A 20,866-nucleotide genomic window follows, 5' to 3' on the forward strand; every position below is an offset into this window, starting at 1 on the left:
CCACCAGAACTGCACGACGTAGTCGATCCATCGGTATATATGTGCACGTGGTTGCTGTACTTTTCATGCAGAAGAAGTAAGCTCAGCTGTATCTTGTCCCACATGAATAATCATCATCTGTTTTGCCCACATTTCCATTTTTTAACGCTGCGAGCCCGGTATACTTCAAAGTCACGAACGGCAATTGCGCTTTATCAGCGTGGCGCAGCATTCTCGAGAGTAAAATAGCGACCGCAGAGTTTTCAAAAAAGAAAACGCAAGCGCAAGACAGACCACGATTATCGTTGTGGAACAAGCCCCAAAGGGTGTAAACTTTTTTTAAGAGTGAACACCGCTATATATACCACATCTCTTAAAATGAATCAGGGTGTAAATCGGTCTACAACTCTCACCAAGACACCCTTTTTAAGGGTGTGAGTTATGGACCGATATACAACATTAGAAAGGGTGCATGTGCACCCTTTCAATCGGCGAGTTCGTCGAGTGGCTTCTCACCCGCTCCGCAGCCGCCACAACAGCGACTCGCGAGCCAGAAGCGCAGTTCATTGACGCGCGGGGGCGCGTTGTTTGCATCTACTTCTATATCTGACCCGCATAGACGAGAAGCTGTAAGCATTCGATCGATCCGCGGGCGTGCGCGTGGCCTACACAACCCACATACTGGAATTATCCACTGAAGCCGCTGCCTGCGCGTGAAGACTACGTGTTTGCGTCGTCTATATATAGCGCTGAACTACGTATATAACCCGTATATACACACGCTCGAATTCTGCGTTGACGACAACATACGCGAATACGTGTTTGCGTCCGTCCGCCAACACTACACGTGTGAAACTTGCGCATAACCGAAGCCTACGTATATATAGGCATGCCAAACAAAATTACGGCGATGCGCGTTGCGTTAAGAACAGAAGAAACAACAACAACAACAAAAGAAGGACTGTTCTCGAGCAGTCGAGTTACCACAGGGCAGGCTCTTATAAGCCGCGAGAAGAACGAAAAACAGTGCAGTGCGGGGCCAGCGCACGAAGTGGTTGTGGTTGTTGTTCTGGCAAGAGGGGATTGGGGGGGGGGGGGGGGGGGGGGGGGGGTTACGTGCCGCCCTAGCGCGAAGGGAGTAATAACATAAGGGGCCGAACGCGCCGCGTCATAAAAACGGGACCGTGCGGCGAAGACGCGTCGAAGTATAAAAGGGCGGGTGGAGGGAAGATTGTAACGCCGGCTGACCGCGCGAGGAGCCCGAAAGCATAAGTGCATCATTCATGCGCTATAGTACGAACGTTCGTTTTTACGAGCGTCGTGGGGGAAAGGGACGACGCGTCTACACGCGTCGGGGGCGCTTGCGGCAGTTTTGTTTTTCGCGTCTTGTAGCATTTATATACAGACACGCCGTCCGTCGTCTACCTTGTTTTCTTTTCCCTTTTTTTTCTGTCTATCGAGCATCTGTCGGCGCGCTTCGAGAGGTTTAGACCGTGAAAACAATCGACGACCCTCGTGAGAACGTCCGATCAATCACTAAACAAAAAGAAGAGAGTGAGGGGAATGTGGAAATGGGTTGTCGTCGGAGATGCGGGTCGAAATTGATGACTGCAGCTATAGAGAGAATAATCAAAGGAGACAAACAAAAATATTAAAGCGGTGTAATCCGCGAGACGGCGCTGACCGCGCCGAAGAGAAGACGGAGACGTACAAAAGCACAGATCGCGATAGGGGATCAGAAAATTTGGGCGTGGTAGTTCAGAGTGTTTTTTTTTTTCATTGTCTAACCTAGGTAGGATATTAGGCAGTATAGTAGCAAGAGCTTGGTGGCGCAATCCACCGCCCCGTTCCAAAGGGGACGCTCATAATATCCATCCACCCATCCATCCATCCAGATATGGTGTGTAAGCGCGTTCCGCGGTCATCCCTCCTCGATTGAGATCCGACGTCGGGGGGACGTCAACGCGCTGCTCGTACTCGACGAGTGGGAGGTGGACGCGACAGTTTTGCGCGTCTTCGAGGTCGATCGTTCCTGTATAAAAAAAAGCAATGGCGGCTGAGCAAGCGCTGGGCGCGCGAACAGCGCACCTCGAATTTTAATGCGTTGCCATTACCAATGTCGAATCGGAAAAAGTGTGTGTGTGTGAAGTGTTGGAACCTGGTCACGTGGTAGAGACGCCAGAGCTAAGAATAGCATGATATATATATATACGAGAAAAAAGGGAGTTAACCGAGGAGCTCGATTTTTATAGTCATATCACAAGAAGCTAACAAATTTATGCTTCTTAGGTTTCTTATTCTGCTACTAATTTGTGACGTAGAAATCGGGAGAACCGCGAGCGGGAATCTCTGGCCTCGCCCGCATATTTGGCCGCGATAGTATCTCCACCTGTTGTCGATCTCACGACTTGGTGGCTTCGTGCTTGCACCCCGCGCGATACGATAAGTGCACAGGAAAGAGAGTGCGACGTACACAGTTTGTACACAGTATATGTATGCCTAACCTTCCAGCGAGTGGATCAGCCACTTACAATAGTTTTGGAACACGCTTGTCTAAACTGACAGTGTTACGTTTCTCTTTAGTGTGTCTTTAAAGCATGGGGCTTCGTCTAAAAATCACTAGATAGTAGAGCACTGATTTGTCTCATCTTTTTGCGTGTGCTTCGGACGCTCTTTAAGCGTCTCTAAGCGCATAAAAGAAATAAATTTGTGCGCACACGCGTAATGATCGCGAATCATTGCATCTATTACATATCTTGTTCAATATGAACAATATGGAAATTCCCAAATCCGTTTGAAGCCAACAGGACGAACTTTTCTAGGAAAGCCGATTCCTTTGCTGGCCGAATTTCCCTCTAGAAACTTTTGTATAGGAAACAATGCTTTAAGCTGTGCAGCTGGTGAGGAGAGACCATGCGAGGAGCTTCGTATATGAAAACCTGCTTCGGGACCTTTGTACAGGCATGCGGCACGCAGACTATACGATTCTAAGCTCGAGACAACAGAGAGGGAGGGAGGGGGTGGGTGGCTAGGAAAGGAGGAAAGAGAAAAGTAGAAGGCAGGGAGGTTAACCAGAATAACGTCCGGTTGGCTACCCTACACCGGGGGAATGGGAAAGGGGAAAACAAAGATCACAGGGAGAGAGAGGAGGGAAGGAAAGAAGGAAATTGCGGCGAGTTCGCTGACGCGTGTGGTCTTACAGAAATCGCGTTAATAGTCATAGTCATAGACTGCGACTGTGCAATAAGTGCACAGTCGACCATGCAGTGGCGGCGTGTGTGTGCGCGCGCTCTCCTCGAGTCTGCAGAAGACGTGCAACACCATTCGAGGCTTTATTTTTACGGGGGCACGCGCCCAGGTTCTTTTTTTCCATTTTACGATCGGCTCTCTACATTGCACTGGCGGAGCCATAAGCTCGCTTCGGGGGGGATTTATACGAGACGACCGACGAAGAAAGTCGTAAACGCGGGGATGCGCAAAAATGCCCGAGGAAAGCACGTTCGCACGGACCTCTTGAGAACGCGCGGCTGAACTTACCGCGTTCTGTCGAATCCAAGCCGATCGCCGACTGGTTTCTGTCGTAGTAGAGTTTCCTATACCGGAATCGGTAAACGACGCGGTGGCTCTGCGACGGTTCGGCTAGGGGGGGCCAGTTTCAGCTAGCGCGGGACAGATTTGTACGTTGATTTGTTGAGTCGTCGTGCTCGCGGCTGGGGACGTTCTTGTAGTCGTGTTTGTTACGCTTTATCTTTCTGATTTTCCAAGCAATCGCATATTTGATCCGAACGCGCGATAACTTTAAGAGTCCGCGGACATCTATAGCCTTCGAGAACTGCTGCATTCGTAATGCAATATTTTGTACAGTACGATCAAGTTGCAAAGCCACAAAGTCGCTTGAAGCGAGAAGGACGAAGTTTAGCGAGAACAGAAGACGTTACGACCAGTCGTTTCCACGCTGTCTGAACCGCCGTGCTTGCAGCTCTCGTAAACACTAGCGCCGAATTTCCCCCTAGCGGACGTCGTGGGCAACACTTGAACCAATGTTGGTCGTACATCGGACCGTCATCGGTCTGCTGGTAGGGTACATATTGGTCTAACATTGGCCCACACCTTGTGAAGTGGCCTAGTTGTAGAGCGCCAGCTTCGGCTGCGGGAGGTTGTAGGCTCGATTCCCACCGTCGCCGGGCACCCACTGGTTGAAATGGTCACAAGTGTATCCCGGCCGGACGTTCGGCTTCCTTCATGAGTTATACGCTTGGGAACGGAGCCTACGCCTTAAATTCCTGTCGAATTCCCGTGTGCACAAGAAAAGTGTAGATTGGGCTGCTCCCATGCAAGATTTTTCATCGGAACTGATTACAGCTCTGCTAGAAGGCCGTGGATTACGTTCAAATTTCTCTGCAGTGAATTGCCCAGTAAACACTTATACTAACCTTGGCCATACATTTGATCGTCATTGGTTCTCCAGTAGGGCCTACATTGGTCTAACATTGGCCCGCAAGGGTATTTCATTGGCACCGATTCCAGCGCTGCTAGAATGCCGCGGATTACGGTCAAATTTCCGTCTAGCGGATGTCGTGGGTAACAGCTGGGCCAATGTTGCCCATACCTCGGACCGCCGTCTCTCCTCTAGCAGCACCTACATTGGCCTAGCATTGGTCTAACATTGGCCCGCACGTTGGTTTGTAATTGAAACTTATTCCAGCGCTGCTAGAAGGCCGCGGATTACGGCCAAATTTTCCTCTAGCTGATATTGTGGGTAACAGCTTGACCAATGCTGCCCGCAACTCGCATCGCCACTTGTCCCCTTCTAACAGGATCTACATTGGTCTAACATTGGCCCTCACGTCGGGTTGCCATAGGCACTTATTCCAGCGCTGCTAGAAGGCCGCGGATTACGTTCGAGTCAAAGCGGTATATTCCCGGCCGGCTCGCCCGCAGACGTGAGCAGCGCCGCGCGCACCTTTGCCGCTGCGGCGTCGAGTAGGCGTGCGCGGTTTTTAAAGGTTTTGTAGGCTGGGAGGCGCATGCTTGCTGGCCGGCGGTGGTTTGTTGCGTCATAACGCCGTTTAATGCGCGCTTCGGCTCCTGCCGAGGCGTGAATAATGGGTGCTTGGCACTGAAATGGCCTCTTCATTTTATCCCCGCCTCTCTCCTCTCCCTCCCCCTCCTCTTGCGTCTTCTTCGGGTGCCCATACAGAAAGCGATAAAACATGTGCGCGTGTTCGCTGTCGTAACACCCGGCGACATCGGTGTTCCTTGCCTCCCGAGCAGGGCCCTCCGCGTGCCTTGAAGACTTGTCGGGTCGGCGCTTTATTGAGCACTTTGTCGCGCAACGCATTGGCTTCTTTCGCCCGAAATGTCGCACTTTTGGTTCTATATACAGCTGTGCTTCGGTCGTAGAGTGGCTTCTTATTTCTTCCCGGTTTCGCTTTATTTCTGAGTGAATGTAAGTAGATCCTGGCACCATAGCCTATGCATTCTTTCGTGCAAAAGGCCACAAAAGCACATCCACACTCCTTGAAGGCCAGTGGACTGTATGAACGCTTGTGGCAGCGGAAATTCCTTTGCGAATGTGTTCACAATGACTGACACTTTGTTAGTCTTCTCTTTCTTTATCCACTCTTCCCCCTTCCCCCTCCCGAACTGTACGGTACCCAACCGGGCACGTCCTTGGTTAACCTCCCTGCCTTTCCCTCTTCGTTTCTCTATCTCTCTTTCGAATACAGGTAACAGAATACCAGCGTTGTGGCGTCTGTTCTTTCCGCCGTGTTTGGTATCAAGTTTTTTCGCTGGTTTTCTGAATTTTTTTAAGCCAGAAAGCTGGGCCAGTTGGTGGTTATTCGTATAAGGGGACATTGCACTAGCGCGTAAAAAAGGACACGGACAGGAACATGAAAAAAGACACACCGAACGCTAGTGTGACTACAGTGTGTGTCAAGTTTCAGTATGAACCAACTGGGCCAGCAAGCAGCATTTCTACAGGTAACGCATTGTCATCTTTCGCCCTTGTTGGGAAGTACCTTGCCCACTCACGACGAGTAAAAAGAAAGCAAGCGCAAAGATAGTTTTGCTTTTAAAACGTGGACCTTCACCGACTATCCCAACTCGAAATTCTGCTGCAGCAACTTGTCAACTTTTCCTCAACGGCTTTTCTTCTTTCTGATCACCTTATCAGCGTGATTTTATCGTTGTTGTAATCGCATGGTCGACAAATTCCTGTGTACTTCACGCACTAGATCATCCTGCGAATGAATTTTATAGTACGTACTACAGTTACTGCTTTTAGTATTCTGGCCAGCCACGTGCGTGACAGTCACTGGACCACAACAACACGCTCGCCGACTTTCGCTAGGCGAAGAGCACATAACAAGGCATATTGTCGCAGCCTAGTAGGAGACGGGAAAGCCGGCGTAGAGGACGTGTAAAAACACTTTTATGAGAGCAGTCAACGCGACGTCGTTGTCGTCTCTGTTTTTTCACTCGCGCGCCACTTCAGCGTCATTCTCATCGCCTGGCACATACCCGCGGCGACCATATAGGATGTGGCATTTGCCCCCCCTTTGGAAGAAAAAAAAAGGCATCGTCCCGATGCACCAACCGCCGAAGGCTGTGCACAGACGGTGCTAAGTTGAGGTCACGAGGAAATGTAGGGCTTCATACGAAGCACGTGCACAACCTCGGGCAGATGCCGCCGGCGTTTGGAGCAGTTATGGCTGTCGGGGACAACTTCATAATTCACATCGCTGATGCGGCGCAGAACTGTGTATGGGCCGAAGTATCTTCGCAGGAGCTTCTCAGACAGCCCCCGCCGACGAATCGGAGTCCAGACCCACACCTGGTCACCGACGTTGTACGTGACGGGTCTGTGCCGAAGATTGTAGTGTCGGGCATCGTATTCCTGTCGTTCTTGGATTCGCAAACGCGCAAGCTGCCTGGCTTCCTCTGCGCGTTGCGTAAACTCCTCGGCACCAGTCTCGTCGTCACCGCACTCGTGCGGCAGCATTGCGTCCAACATTGTTGTCACTTCGCGTCCGTAAACGAGGTTGAAAGGCGTCACGCGTGTTGTCTCTTGGCGAGCCGTGTTATACGCGAATGTAACGTATAGTAAAATCTCGTCCCAGTTCTTGTGGTCGACGTCGATGTACATACTCATCATGTCTGCCAGTGTCTTATTCATACGTTCTGTCAGCCCATTGGTTTGGGGATGATAAGCCGTGGTCTTTCGGTGAGTGGTACCACTTAGTCGCAACACGGTATCCAGAAGCGCAGCCGTGAACGCAGATCCTCTGTCTGTTATGACCACTGCGGGAGCGCCATGCCTTAGGACGACGGCTTCGACGAAAAATCGCGCTGCTTCGGCTGCTGTTCCACGTTGGATAGCACCTGTTTCGGCGTATCGCGTAAGATAATCCGTGACGACGATTATCCATCTATTTCCGGCAATAGACAGTGGAAACGGACCTAAAAGGTCCATGCCAATTTGTTCGAACGGCGCTTGCGGTATCTGAACAGGATGCAGTAGTCCAGCTGGCTTGCCGGGTAGGGCTTTGCGGCGCTGGCAATCTAGGCATGTCTGTGTGTAACGTTTCACGATCGACGCAAGTCTTGGCCAATAATACTTTAGCCTAATTCTTGCCAATGTGCGGGTGTATCCCAAGTGACCAGCGGTCGGCTCGTTGTGACAGGCATGTAGGACTTCGTCGCGAAGAGATGCGGGAATGACGAGTAGGTAGCTGCTGCCACTAGGTGAAAAGTTCTTTTTATAGAGAACGTCGTGGCGTAAGCAAACCGAAGGCAGCCCTCTGGCGAATAACCTCGGCACGCTGCTTGTTTTTCCCTCTAAGTAATTGAAAAGAGGAACCAGTTCTGCGTCCTCGCGTTGGTGGCGTGAAACGTCGACAGTATCTAGCACGCCTAGAAAACCCGCGTCATCATCGTCGTGGACTGCAGTCTCAACAGGAGACCGAGAGAGGCAGTCGGCGTCGGTGTGTCGTTTCCCCGATTTGTACACAACCGTGAAGTCGAACTCTTGGAGCCGAAGACTCCAGCGCGCAAGCCGACCAGCTGGATCTTTTAAATTAGTCAGCCAGCAAAGTGCATGATGATCACTGACAACGGTGAAACTCCGACCATACAAATATGGCCGAAATTTCAGGACGGCCCACACCAGAGCGAGACATTCTTTTTCTGTAGTGGAGTAGTTAGCCTCCGTCCTTGATAGCGTCCTGCTGGCGTAAGCAATTACTCTTTCGGTGCCGTCCTGCCGCTGTACAAGCACTGCGCCGAGGCCGACATTACTAGCGTCGGTATGAAGAATCGTAGGAGCGTCTTCATCAAAGTGTGCGAGGACGGGAGGCGTCTGCAGCCGTTGCCGTAGGTCGTGAAATGCCCGTTGCTGGTCTTCACCCCACATAAAGGGTACATCTTCTCTGGTTAGATGCGTTAATGGCCATGCGATGCGGGAAAAGTCCGCAATAAAGCGTCGGTAGTAGGCGCAAAGGCCCAGAAAACGTCGCACGGCCTTTTTATCTGATGGCGTTGGGAAACTAGCAACGGCAGAGATTTTATCAGGGTCAGGTCGGACACCTTCACGACTGACAACGTGACCGAGAAATTGAAGTTCTTCAAAGCCAAAATGGCACTTTTCAGGTTTCAAAGTTAGACCAGCTGAGCGTATTGCTTCAAAGACCGTCTTTAGTCTCCGTAGGTGTTCCTCGAACGTGGCGGAGAAAACAATCACGTCGTCGAGGTACACCAAACAGGTTTGCCATTTGAGGCCTGAGAGTACCGTGTCCATTAGTCGCTGAAACGTTGCTGGCGCCGAACACAAACCGAAGGGGAGCACCTGAAATTCATAAAGTCCGTCGGGCGTCACAAAAGCGGTCTTCTCACGGTCTCTCTCATCAACTTCTATTTGCCAGTAGCCGCTTTTCAAGTCCATCGACGAAAAGTAACGTGCGTTTCGTAGCCTGTCCAGTGAATCGTCGATACGCGGCAGCGGATAAACGTCTTTCTTTGTGATCTGGTTGAGTTTTCGATAGTCGACGCAGAAGCGCAGGCTACCGTCCTTCTTTTTCACCAACACGACAGGCGATGCCCAAGGACTCTTAGATGGCCGAATAACCCCGTCCTCAAGCATCGTCTTCACTTGCGTTTGTATCGCCTCGCGCTCTTTCGGTGCCACACGATAAGGATTCTGCCGAATTGGTCTGGCGTCGGCTTCGGTGACAATACGGTGCTTAGTGAGCGGCGTCTGGCTGACTCGTGACGTAGATGAAAAGCAGCTCTTAAACTCATCGATGAGCTCAAGAAGGCTGTTACGTTCGACGGGTGACAAGGTGCGACTGATATCAACCACAGGGGCAGGCATGGCCACGGTGGCCGTCACGTGCTCCACTGAGAGGCAGTCTTGTATTGAGGTAAATTCGTCGAAGTAAGCAACAGCCGTGCCTCTAACAACGTGTCGACGTTCCCTGGTAAAATTCGTCAGCAGGAGTTCCGCACGTCCGTCGTGTACGTTAATTACGGCCCTGGCGATGGAAACGCCTTGACTCAGTACCAGTGCGTCGATGTGTTCAGCGACACCAGTCCCGGTGTTCAAGTTGTCGCAGATAACAGGTACGAGGGCACAGCTTCGCGGCGGAAGCGTGACGTCGTCGTCGGCGATACGTAAGCGGGGTCGCTGGTGCTCCGCGGGGTCGACGTCGTCTGAGCTCGTAGAAAATGTGACGACGAGGTCACGGACATTAATCACTGCACCGTACTCTCTCAAGAAATCCATACCCAATATAAGTTCCTTGCAGCACTCAAAGACAATGACGAGGGTGGCGACGAAGGTTTCACCGGCGATTACTATCCTGGCTGTGCATTTTCCGATCGGCGTCATCAACTGGCCGCCGGCAGTTCTGATGTTGGGCCCGGTCCACGGCGTCTTCACTTTTCTCAATCTGTCGGCCAGCTTTTGACTTATTATCGAAAAATGCGAACCAGTATCGACGAGAGCGGCCACTTGGTGGCCGTCAATGAAAACGACAAGATCGGCGCTGACGGCATCGGTTACAGGGGGTGCGGTTGGAGACGTCGGAGTTTTAGAGTCGTCGGTCGTCGGTGATGGGGGCTCTTGGAAAGCTAGACGGTTTGCAACCTCACCCCCGGAGGTCGCTGCTTCTAGTTTCCGCGGCGTGGGCTAGGGGACCTGCCCCTAGAGGCGTCAGAAAAATCGCGACGGGTCGGTGGAGTATAACGAGCCGGAGAAGGGGAACGTGATCGAGGCGTCGCTGAACCTTCTGGCCGAAAGTTTGTAGAATTTTCGTCGCAGGTACGTGCAGCATCAAACACAGGGTAATTGCAGTTGGGAAACCTTGGATACCCGGCTGCGCGGTAGTGGCACGCGCGATAAACATGTCCAGCTTCGCCGCAATGAAAGCACAGCGGCCGGCGGTCAGCGGTGCGCCACAAATCGGTCTTTCGAAGCGGGTAGCCCACAGGGGATTCGCCGTAAGACCGAGGCGCAGCGATCGGCTGGCGGCGATACGGCATAGCTGGCGGCGGCTGTGACTGGCGAAAATATGGCGTCGCGGGTGGCGGTGCTGGCTGCGTCGTAGTGGTCAACGGTGTGAGCAGCATCGAAGTCGCGGGAGGTGGACGACAGACAGCTTCCGCGTAGGTTAGTCGTCGTGGCACCGCCTGCCGGTCGGGGGACGAAAAGGCCTGTCGAACTTCCTCCCGAACGATATCAGCGACAGAAGCCACCGCTGGTGCCATAGGAGAAATCCCGAGCTGCCGGATCTCCTCTCTCACAATCTCCCGGATGACTTCACGCAGAGACGTGCCGTAGCTCTCAGGTAGAACTGAAGCATTCACCGGCGAGTTCGCGCGATCATATTGGCGGTACCGTTGCTTTAGTGCCCGTTCTATAGCGGTAGCCTCCTTGGTGAATTCGACCACTGTCGTCGGTGGGTTCCTCACGAGTCCGGCAAACAGTTCCTCCTTCACTCCGCGCAAGAGATAGCGCAACTTTTTTTCTTCGGCCATCTCACGGTCTGCTCTGCGGAAAAGGCGCGCCATATCTTCTGCAAACATGGCAACGCTCTCGTTTGGTTTTTGAATGCGGGATTCGAGTAGGCGCTGCGCGTTGTCCCTTCTGTCGCTACTAGTGAACGTGTCTAGTAGCTGGGTGCGGAAGGCATCCCACGTGGTCAAATTTCTCTCCCGGTTCACAAACCACGTCCGCGCACTGTCTTGAAGCGCAAAATAGACATTAGACAGCTTTTGCTGGGAGCCCCAGTCATTATAACTGGCGACACGCTCAAATTGGTCAAGCCAATCTTGGACATCCTCAAAAGCGTCGCCGTGGAAAATTTCTGGTATCTTAGGATTCTGAAGCGTCACCTGCGATGGAGTTGCAGTAGCCATGGCGGAAGTAGGTTGACGCGTTCCAGCAGGGTCCTGCAAAGGGTTGAACTCGGGCGTCAGGCCTAGCAGGCGGCGACTGTACCGGTGAACAGGAGTTTCGATGAACGAAGGTGATTCCGCTTTCGAGGTATGGCTCCGCGAAGGGGTGCCGAGCATGAGGCAATCCTACCCAGCACCTCCACCAGTGTCGCAGCCTAGTAGGAGACGGGAAAGCCGGCGTAGAGGACGTGTAAAAACACTTTTATGAGAGCAGTCAACGCGACGTCGTTGTCGTCTCTGTTTTTTCACTCGCGCGCCACTTCAGCGTCATTCTCATCGCCTGGCACATACCCGCGGCGACCATATAGGATGTGGCAATATATCAAAGTTGGGTTGAATTCGCCAAGGTTGATGTACTTGGCTATACGAAACCGTCTAAAAAATGTGCGAGTTTTGCGAGTCGGTAGTACAGTTCTTTCTAGTTTGTCTAGACGATGCTATACAGTTACACATAACTTGGGCATTTGTTTTCAATGATGCATGAAGTGTGACACACAGTGCTTCATTTAACGTTGTTGCACAGCCGTGCCGAACATGCAAGCAAAAAGTACCATGTATACGCGTGCCTGTTAATCACCTTTACCTGTGCCCTCGGCGTTCCTACCGCGGGATGCCGAGAGAAATGTGAATGCGCCTAATTTCCTTCCCAACTTCCGTCTCTCTTGCACTCGCAGAGCGCAACTGCTCGGCCATCGTGTGTCCCGCCCTGGCGTCCAAGCCGTGTCCAGAGGACAGCTACGCCCTTCCGTCGCAGGTGTCGCCCAAGAGCTGCTGTCCCATCAGCGGAGGGTGAGTCCGCAACACTCTTTCCCTTCCACAAAGCGCGGACCACGAGGAACGCATTCCCGACGGACGCGTTTCCAGCCCCGAGCGGAGCGTCCCACTTAACGTCGATCGACCCGCTGCACAACGCAGGCACACGGCCGCACGATGCAAAAGCAAGGTGCAAAAGCACCCTGTGGCCGCACGATGCAGAAGCACAGGATGCTTTTGCATCGAGCGGCCACAGGGTGCTTTTGCACCTTGCTTTTGCATCGAGCGGCCGTGACGCAAGTCTCTCCCGGCAGATACTCTCGGTAACACACGCAGTTATGTGTGGGATCTGAGGCATGCCGTCGTAGCCGCGCTAACCGGGGCGGGGGTTGCGATAGCGCATGCGCGGCTTGCTCGCCCGGCGCTGGGTGGACGTCACGTGATCTCTTGCGGGCGCGAGCCGAGAAGGTTGGCGCCTTAACGCGTTGCAGATCACGCGATCCGCAGTTTCGGAGGCGCGGCACGGTGAAATGTGTTCACGGGAGCGGCAGCATGGAACGTTCGCATTGCCGGCGCTCCCCACTATACGCGAACGTTGTGACCGCGAGTGTTCGCGAGGCCATCCAACGAACTCTAGACTTCGTGTGTCTTTGGATCACACATGTTTTGTTGGCGAATGCTTACTGCAATTTATACTGCCCCTAAAAACTAGGAGCCTCGTTACTCCATGTAACGCATGTTACTCCAGTAGCACTTTCGCCCTTTGGGCGAAAGTGCTACTTTTTTTCCCCCTAAACACCGTATAGATCATATTTGTGAGTTTGCGTTACTCCGTCGACCTTAGAGTCTCACATGGGCGCGGGGAGTCTAACGCGGGCACGCTGTTGCCAGCTTATCACGACAACCCTGAGACGGCGGGCGCCGGTAATATTCGGTGACGTAATGTCTATATAGGACGCCGCCCGTTGGCTCAAGCCACCTGTATAGCTTCCACTCCGGCGCCCAGTTGAAGCGGACTACAGGAATCACTGTACCAGGTCGTACGCAACACAACACGAATAAGATCGCAGCGAGCCAAGTTTGTGCCGCTGAAATTTTTTTTTTTTTTTTTTTTTTTTTTTTTTATTGCGATAGAGGCTTGCCCTTAAGGCATAATTCTTGGAGCGTATATGTGTATTATATGTGTGCTGTGAGGCCTGTGTTGTGTATGAATTGAAGCAGTGTTTTGTGGAATCTGTTGTCATGTATCCAGCGGTCATAGCTGGTTGTCACACTGTAGCGGAGGCCGGCTTGCAGTAGGAGACGCGAGCGTTCCGATTGTAAACCCGTACATGTCCATATTAGGTGGTATGCATCTGATTCCACCACAGGAATGGAGCAGTATGGACACGTAGCACCCAGTGGTAAATGCGACCAGTTCCACCTTGAGACAACAGCCGGTGTAAGGGCCACCCCGGCCCGAAGCCTCCTAAGCACAACTTCCTCCGCCCTAGTAAGATGAAGGGGGAGGGAGCAGACACACGGTGGGATAAGAGCGCGTGTGTCCTGCCGGAGAACATTTTTACGGGCTCGCAGCGAGTTACGGGGTTGGGGTGGGAGGGGAATAGGTGGAGGATCAGGATTAGGAGGGCAGTGTGCCTGCTGGTCAGCAGCAATGTTGTGAGGGTTTGCTGAATGGCCTTGAATCCAGTGTACCTTGACGCAAGTAGCTGTCTTACTATTCATAGTGTGTATTCTCTCGCAGATTTCCATCGCCTTATCAACCTTCTTGAGTTCCTGAATAGCCGCTAAAGAGTCAGTGAATATATCTAGTTGCTTGATGGTAGGCAGCTTAGATGTCGCATCTTGCACAGCGTCATGGATGGCTTGAAGTTCCATTACTAGAGCGCTGGCTTCCGTAGATAAATAGCGGTGGTGGCCGCTGATGAAATTATGCGTAGTACTCAGGAATGATGTCCTTCCGCCGTCCGGGAGAATGGCAGCATCCGTATAGACTTTGCAGGTGTTAACGCATGATGCATCGACGTTGTTGTGTTCGTCAATAATACCTGTTGTATCGCTGCGTCGTAACTTCGTTGGCTTATTAGTTGTGATGCTGGTGAATTCCCAGGGAGGCATTGGATAGAGCTGATTGTCAATCCGAGAGCCGCGGTGAAAATGAGCATGCAACGCAGCGACAGCCGGAATAAGTTGCTTTTTTATTTCACGTGCTTTTTCACGTTGCAAAATTAGCTCTGCAATTGTGTTGAGCTGGGCATGTTCCTGTAAGGTTGGTATCGGAGTGATGCGGGGCAGTGCTGTGATTGTGCGCATAGCATCGCGATTAATCGTCTCCAACTGTGCCAGCTGTGCCAAAGTCAGCCGTTGAAATTGTGCTTGATATAAAATTCGTGGCTGCAAGACTGCACGCACCAACCGTCGAGCTACGTCAGTACGAGCTCCAGCTGCTTTTGCTGCAATGCGACGAATAAGGTGAAGTGTTTTAGTCGAACTCTGTCTGGTTTTACGGAGCCAGTGGGCACCACTGCCGGATTGGTGAATATCGAGACCCAGTATGCGGACCTCAGAAGCCTCAGGGATTGTCACTGCGCCGAGTCTAAATGTGAAGGGGTGCTGCGTGATTCTTGTGCGTCCTTTCTTGTTGGCCACCACAACATAGCTTGATTTTTGGGCGGAAATGTCCAATCCTGCTTTCCGAGCGTAGTTGGTCAGCACATCAAGGGCTTCTTGAAGCTGTTGAGTTTGTCTAGATATATCTTTATGCACGGACCACAAAGTGACGTCATCCGCATAGATTAAGAACCTCACATCCGGAATCCGATGTAGTTGCCAGGCTAGAGGTATTAAAGCAACGTTGAAGAGAAGAGGAGCCAGAACCGAACCTTGTGGGACTCCTCTGTTCGATGTGAAATATCCTTCTTGCCTTCCATCTACTCTAATCGCAAATGTGCGATTCTGAAGGAATGAGTAGATGAATCTTATCACCCGCGGTGGAAGTCCCAGGTCGATGAGGTTAGATATAATGATTTCATGGTCGATATTGTCATAAGCTTTCGTTATGTCTGTTGCTACTACCGTGCGCACAGCATGACTGTGTGGAGAAACCTGTAAAACATCGTCTGATAACATAGAAAGGCCGTCTTCAGTTCCCAAGTAAGAACGGAATCCAATTTGAGCAGGATGATATTTATCGTGGCGTTCAAGCCACCAGGAAACTCGTGTGGCCAGCATCTTTTCAGCGAGTTTGCAGACAGTTGAGGTTAGTGAAATTGGGCGTAAAGACTGCAGGCTATTTGGAGACTTTCCTGGTTTCGGAATCGCGACAACAAGTGAATGCTTCCAATCAGGTGGAACGTTTCCAGTCTCCCATACTTTATTAATAGCCTGAAGAAGTGCGTCGAGAGCTGCTCCTTCCATGTTCTTGAAAACCTCATAAGGAATACCATCGGGACCAGGTGTTGTTCGTTGCTTCGAAGTTTCAATCGCCGCTATTAGTTCGGCCATGCTGAAAGGGCTGGATATTTCGGATTTGGAGGTTGTGGCAGACTCATCAATATCGGGGCAGTTTATAGGTGACGCTTGATCGTATTTCGGGAAAAACGCTCTAGCAGCGTGTTCTGCAAATTGATGTGGCGAACTCTGCATCGCTAACCTAACGCTCGCTGCAGGGTCAGGTTGCTTATGACCGCGTTCCATTGACCGGAACGTACGCCAAAGTGCTCTGTTTCCAATGCCCGATCCAAGATTCTCGCACCACTCATACCATCGTCGTCGAGAAAGTTGCTTTTCGTGCTGACGCGCCTTCGCCGCTATATGGTTAGCACGTGCACGGCTACCTGGTGCATCGGGATTCCTCGACGCATACAATTCTGCCTGACGTCGCTTTGCCCAAAGTTGCAAAAGGGTGAGGTCCGGTTGAGGTTGTTCCTCGTCAACTGTGGTCACAGTGGTGTTCCTCCGTAGCAGTTCTTGCAAAGCGGGAAGAATTTCTGAGGGCTCTGAGGGTACTTCATCAATCGATGATTCCCGAAACTTATCCCAATGCGTGACTGTTACTCGTCGTCGAATTTTCTTTATGCACGTTCTGTGCAAACCAATCATTATTGGCATATGATCACTGCCCCATGTGTCTGGTTCCACCCGCCACTGCGGCATTCCAGGACCCAACCACCACGTGAGGTCTGGAGCGTGTGTTCTAGATACTGCGGGTACAGCACAGGTAGCCACAGCGTGATGGTTCAGCAGTGTAAAAGTGGCATCGCTCATGATGTTTTTAACTTGGTATCCTCTTCGGGAGTTGTACTTGTACCCCCATTCTGTATGTGGGGCATTGAAGTCTCCACCCACGAGAATAGGAATTCCCGGGTACGCAGACCGGAGATGGGCTATCCACCCCAAGTTCAAACGTGTGCGCTGCGGTCTGGCGTAGAATGACACTAGAATGACAGGCGTCTTCACTGGTCGTGTTAGGACCCCGACAACTTCTTGATTACCACTACACCATGGCTCCAGGTCAATCACTGTGTGAGCAATATGCGATGATATATAAACTGCAGCTTTTCCCGGAGCTGAAGCCATTGTAGTAGCACGTCTATCTCTAATAGATGGGTTATGATACCCATTGAAATTGGATAGGGAGCATAGCTTATTATGCTCTTGAATAAGCAGTGCCCATACATGTAGCTTATTGTATTGAAGCTTGGTTTTAATTTCTCCTAACTTGGAGTTTAGGCCCCGACAATTCCACTGTAGAATTCCATCCTGTGACAGCTGCTGCAGAGAATTAGCCATGATGCAGGCAATTCTGAATGAGCAACGTTAGTTGAGCAAGTTGATCTAAAACTGCTGTCCAAACAGCTTGGTTGACCTGTGGTGCCGGACGGGATCCAGGCGTAACGGTGGCATTCGCAGTGGTTGATGTGTCACGTGTCGGTCCTATTTTCTGACGACGCAGAATTACCAATTCTTTATGTTTGCGTAGTCGCTCAATCTCTCTGGCCAGTGCGTCTATCCGAGCGTCAATGTCATCATGGTCATCATCTGACTGATGCAGAGGTTCCGGTAATTTCTGTTTCTTTGTCTGCGACTGCTTGCCACGTTTAAGAACAGAAGAATACAGTTGTGTTTCTGGGGCTTTTTCCTCTTCTGCCAAGAGCATCTCTGGCTCTTCTGCAAGAACCTCATAACGATTGTGTGTTGTTACTATAGTCGTTTTTGGTACAGCCTTTCGTATCCGCATTGTGGCCTTCTGTTTAGTCGGACAATTTGTGCTTGTCATATCGTGCTCATCAGATTTACATAAGCCACATCGATATCGTGGTTGGCCTTCTGGTGTGAGCTTTTCTGGATCAATAGTACGCTGTGGGCAAAATGCCTGCATGTGTCCACGTTGAAAGCAGCGGTAGCAGAATATTGCTCGAGGGAGGTAGGGTTTAGGTCGCAATATGCAACCATAGTAATAAAACCGTTCTGGGATACACTGCCTGTACCGTCACTAAGCATGTACGGCTTTTGCCCATGAATCTAGCTGCGAGCACCCTGTGTGTCGTGGAGGTCAATTCACGACATATTATCTCAGGGGTGTCTTCTGGGTCAATGCCATAGACAACACACCTCTGTATATTAGGGCCCGATGCAAAGTAGCACTGCACAGGCAGGTGTTGACCTTCTGACAGCGGGATAGATGTTAAAGTGCACATTTTCTGCACATCACTGAGAGATGCCAAGTGCACATTGATCGAGTTGGTAGATTTGTATGCTGCGAACCCTTTGTATCCGGTGGTTTCAAGAGATTGGTCGATGACCCTTTGGACATATTTTGTGGCTACTGAAGTTATGTCGTAGCATGAAAGGGGCCGTATATGATCTCGATATGATTGAGAAGGGGTGGGCGTTGGGTAAGACTGAGAGGGAGCGGGCGTAGGGGAGGCCGTGGAGGAATTGTCTGGGGTGGCCCTTACCTTTTTTGCCGGTTGCTGCGATGCAATGGCGTCTTGTTGAAGCACGTTGATAGGGGGACCTCGCTTGGCTGCATTCGTCGAACCGCCAAATGGCTGCACGTCCATAGGGTCACCAGTGTCCGTCGGCACGACTGCGGATAGGTTCACATGCACATCACGAAGAGGACTGTCCTTCGGTGTGGCATCTTGGGTATTCGAGCTATCGGTTGCACACTTCGGCTGCATAGTTGGCATGGATGTTGTCACGCGCAGCAGTCCAGTGGAAGGTACAGATGAGGAGCTCACATCTGGCACAAACACTTCTTCTTCGTCGGGCGAGCGCGGCGGCTCGGCCGCACTAAGCCTAAGCGCCAGCCGTGCTTGTTTTGAGTCTATCAGACGAGCAGGATCCGTAGGACAAGGCAAAGAAGGGTCCTCACCAGAGTCCACAGGTCTCCATAGGCTTCCGATGAGCTTCGTATCCGGATAAGGGCGAGATTTTCTTTGCTGCCGAGCAATTTCCAAGGAACACAAGGAAACCACGTCTGCGTGGAAACGTCGTCGTCTTCCTTCCCCCTGCACCCGCTGAACATTTAAACCACCTGCTATACGAGCTTCCTTATAAAAACCATGCATATAAATTGTTCGTGTGTATACCATCACAGGGCATCTAATATGCGTTTCTTTTCTGTGACAGGTTTTTATAGTGTTTTCTGTATAACAGTTATCTCGTTTATATACAACCCTTTCTTTAATTTCCTATTTCGGGATGGCAGACGCTACAGTATCCGAACTTTTTCTATACTGTCACAGCCAACAAACTTAGTATAATCAAACCACGAAGCTTTGTGTTTGATATACACCACATACCTGCTTCGCGGTCGCATGGCCTTACTTTCGCGTTGTATAGGGTGTCCCACATAACGTTAGCCAAGCTGTTCAACGAAAAAAAAAAATAGAAAGATTAAAAAAGAACACCGAGCAAGACACAATCCTAACACCTACCTTGTTCGATCATCGGACCTGTGACAACCGAACACTGCATAGGTATAATAAGTGTATCTTAGGCATTTTTTTTTCTCGTTTAACAGCTCGGCTAACGTTATAGCTGCAGGACTCACGGTAGATGCACAACGCTCTGCCACAGCGCACGCTCGCAGGACGGGCGCTAGCGCCGCAGAGAAGCCTCGCCCGTCAGGGACGCGGGCGTTCAGCACAGTTCAGTTGTTGTTCGGGGCCACCGTTACTCGCGTTTTCGTTTTTATTTTTTCTCTTCTCTCGCTCGCATACCACGCATGTCTGCGCTCGCGCACGACACAAGGGCAAGCCGTTCACAGGCTCGATCGCCCAGTCGGCGCCCGCTTTGCAAAAACAAAAACCCACAGGCGGGTGGGCTTCCTCTGACAAGCCCTGGCCATGCACGCGGAGTGCGCGCGCGAGTGTTTCTCCTTCGCTCATTACGTCACGTCACGTGGCCGAGTCTCGACGCGAGCGCCACCGAGTGGCGCGACTTGCTGTCGGGTGAATGCGCGTTAAAATTATGTGGTTTTACGTGCCAAAATCACTTTCTGATTATGAAACACGCCGTATAGTGGCCGGGGCTCCGGAAATTTGGACTACCTGCAGGGGGTTCTTTAACGTGCACCTAAATCTAAGTACGCGGGTGTTCATCGCATTTCGCCCCCATCGAAATGCGGCCGCGCCGTGGCCGGGATTCTATCCCGCAACCTCGTGCTCAGCAGCCCAACACCACAGCCACTAAGCAACCACGGCGTGTGTGAATGTCTGTGTGCGCTCACTGGTTGTGAGCGCCGCGTATTGTAAACATTTTGTTGCGATAACGTTACACGGACACTCCTGCCGCGCTCGCCGCGTTGACGGCACGTCCCGGAGATTGCGTGCGTAATGCAGGGAAAACGAACAGCGGGTTGACACAGGCTAGGTAAGCGGGATGCAATGTACGGCGATACAGGTACACAATCAGGTACAGCGATATGTCCAGTGAATGTACTTAGGCGGCAAGGCGGGCTTGGGATATATATCTAGCGGATGAAGAAGGGGGCTGGGTGGGGTGGGGGGGGAGGGGTAAACTATGTGAGAGTTTTCTTTTTCTGTAAAATGACGGGAAAAAGTCATCTGCAGAAACTGTTAGTGAAAGTACAGGGGGAAAAAAGGCAGAAACGGAAAATAAGGATACAGAAATGGCATGGTAATAAAGTTGTCATACACTAACTGTTCCTTCTTTTTTTTACGTGGATATGACGCGCAGGAGGCTTCAGACAAGAGGCTTTCACGAACCAGTCAAACACGGACACAAGCAGAAATGAAAGCAACGTCAATTGAACACCCTTTGTAAGCCCAGTGTTGTGCGATGTTGGGTCAATAACGCCCGACGTTGGGCCCCGCCTTCCCTACGATACCATAGACTATGAGTGGACTATGCGCATTTGTGAATGGACTATGCGAAGTCTAGTTGATAGAAGTGAACTACGAGAAACGCCTTTGTGCAGGAGGCTCCGTAGTGACTGGATTGCCGCGTGTCACATCCGGTCCTTTAAGTGCAGCCGAAATCGTCGTGCACTTGCGTCTTTCTTTCGTCATCGTTATTTTTGCTCGTCTCATTTTTTTTTTTTTTTTTTGCGTGTGTGTGCGCGCGCATGGTGAGACACACGACACACGACAGGTCCCAAATAGGTCGACACGAACCAGTACAAACTATAAATTGCTCTAACATACTA

The 20,866-nt window shown here is 51.3% G+C and overlaps 1 protein-coding gene and 1 long non-coding RNA gene across 3 annotated transcripts in view; one reads left to right on the plus strand and one right to left on the minus strand.

Annotated features, from left to right (window-relative positions):
• Positions 1–20,866, minus strand: part of LOC129385561 (uncharacterized) — a 400,056-nt gene that overhangs the window by 353,805 nt on the left and 25,385 nt on the right. The window lies entirely within an intron of this gene.
• Positions 1–20,866, plus strand: part of LOC126533636 (cysteine-rich motor neuron 1 protein-like) — a 186,431-nt gene that overhangs the window by 110,814 nt on the left and 54,751 nt on the right. For both annotated transcript variants that reach the window (XM_050180802.3, XM_050180803.3), the window contains exon 2: positions 12,111–12,225. In XM_050180802.3, coding sequence (XP_050036759.1) covers positions 12,111–12,225 — 115 coding nt within the window. The remainder of the gene's footprint in view (positions 1–12,110; positions 12,226–20,866) is intronic.

Source organism: Dermacentor andersoni, chromosome 7 (genome assembly GCF_023375885.2).
Source record: "Dermacentor andersoni chromosome 7, qqDerAnde1_hic_scaffold, whole genome shotgun sequence".
Taxonomy (NCBI): Eukaryota; Metazoa; Arthropoda; class Arachnida; order Ixodida; family Ixodidae; genus Dermacentor; species Dermacentor andersoni.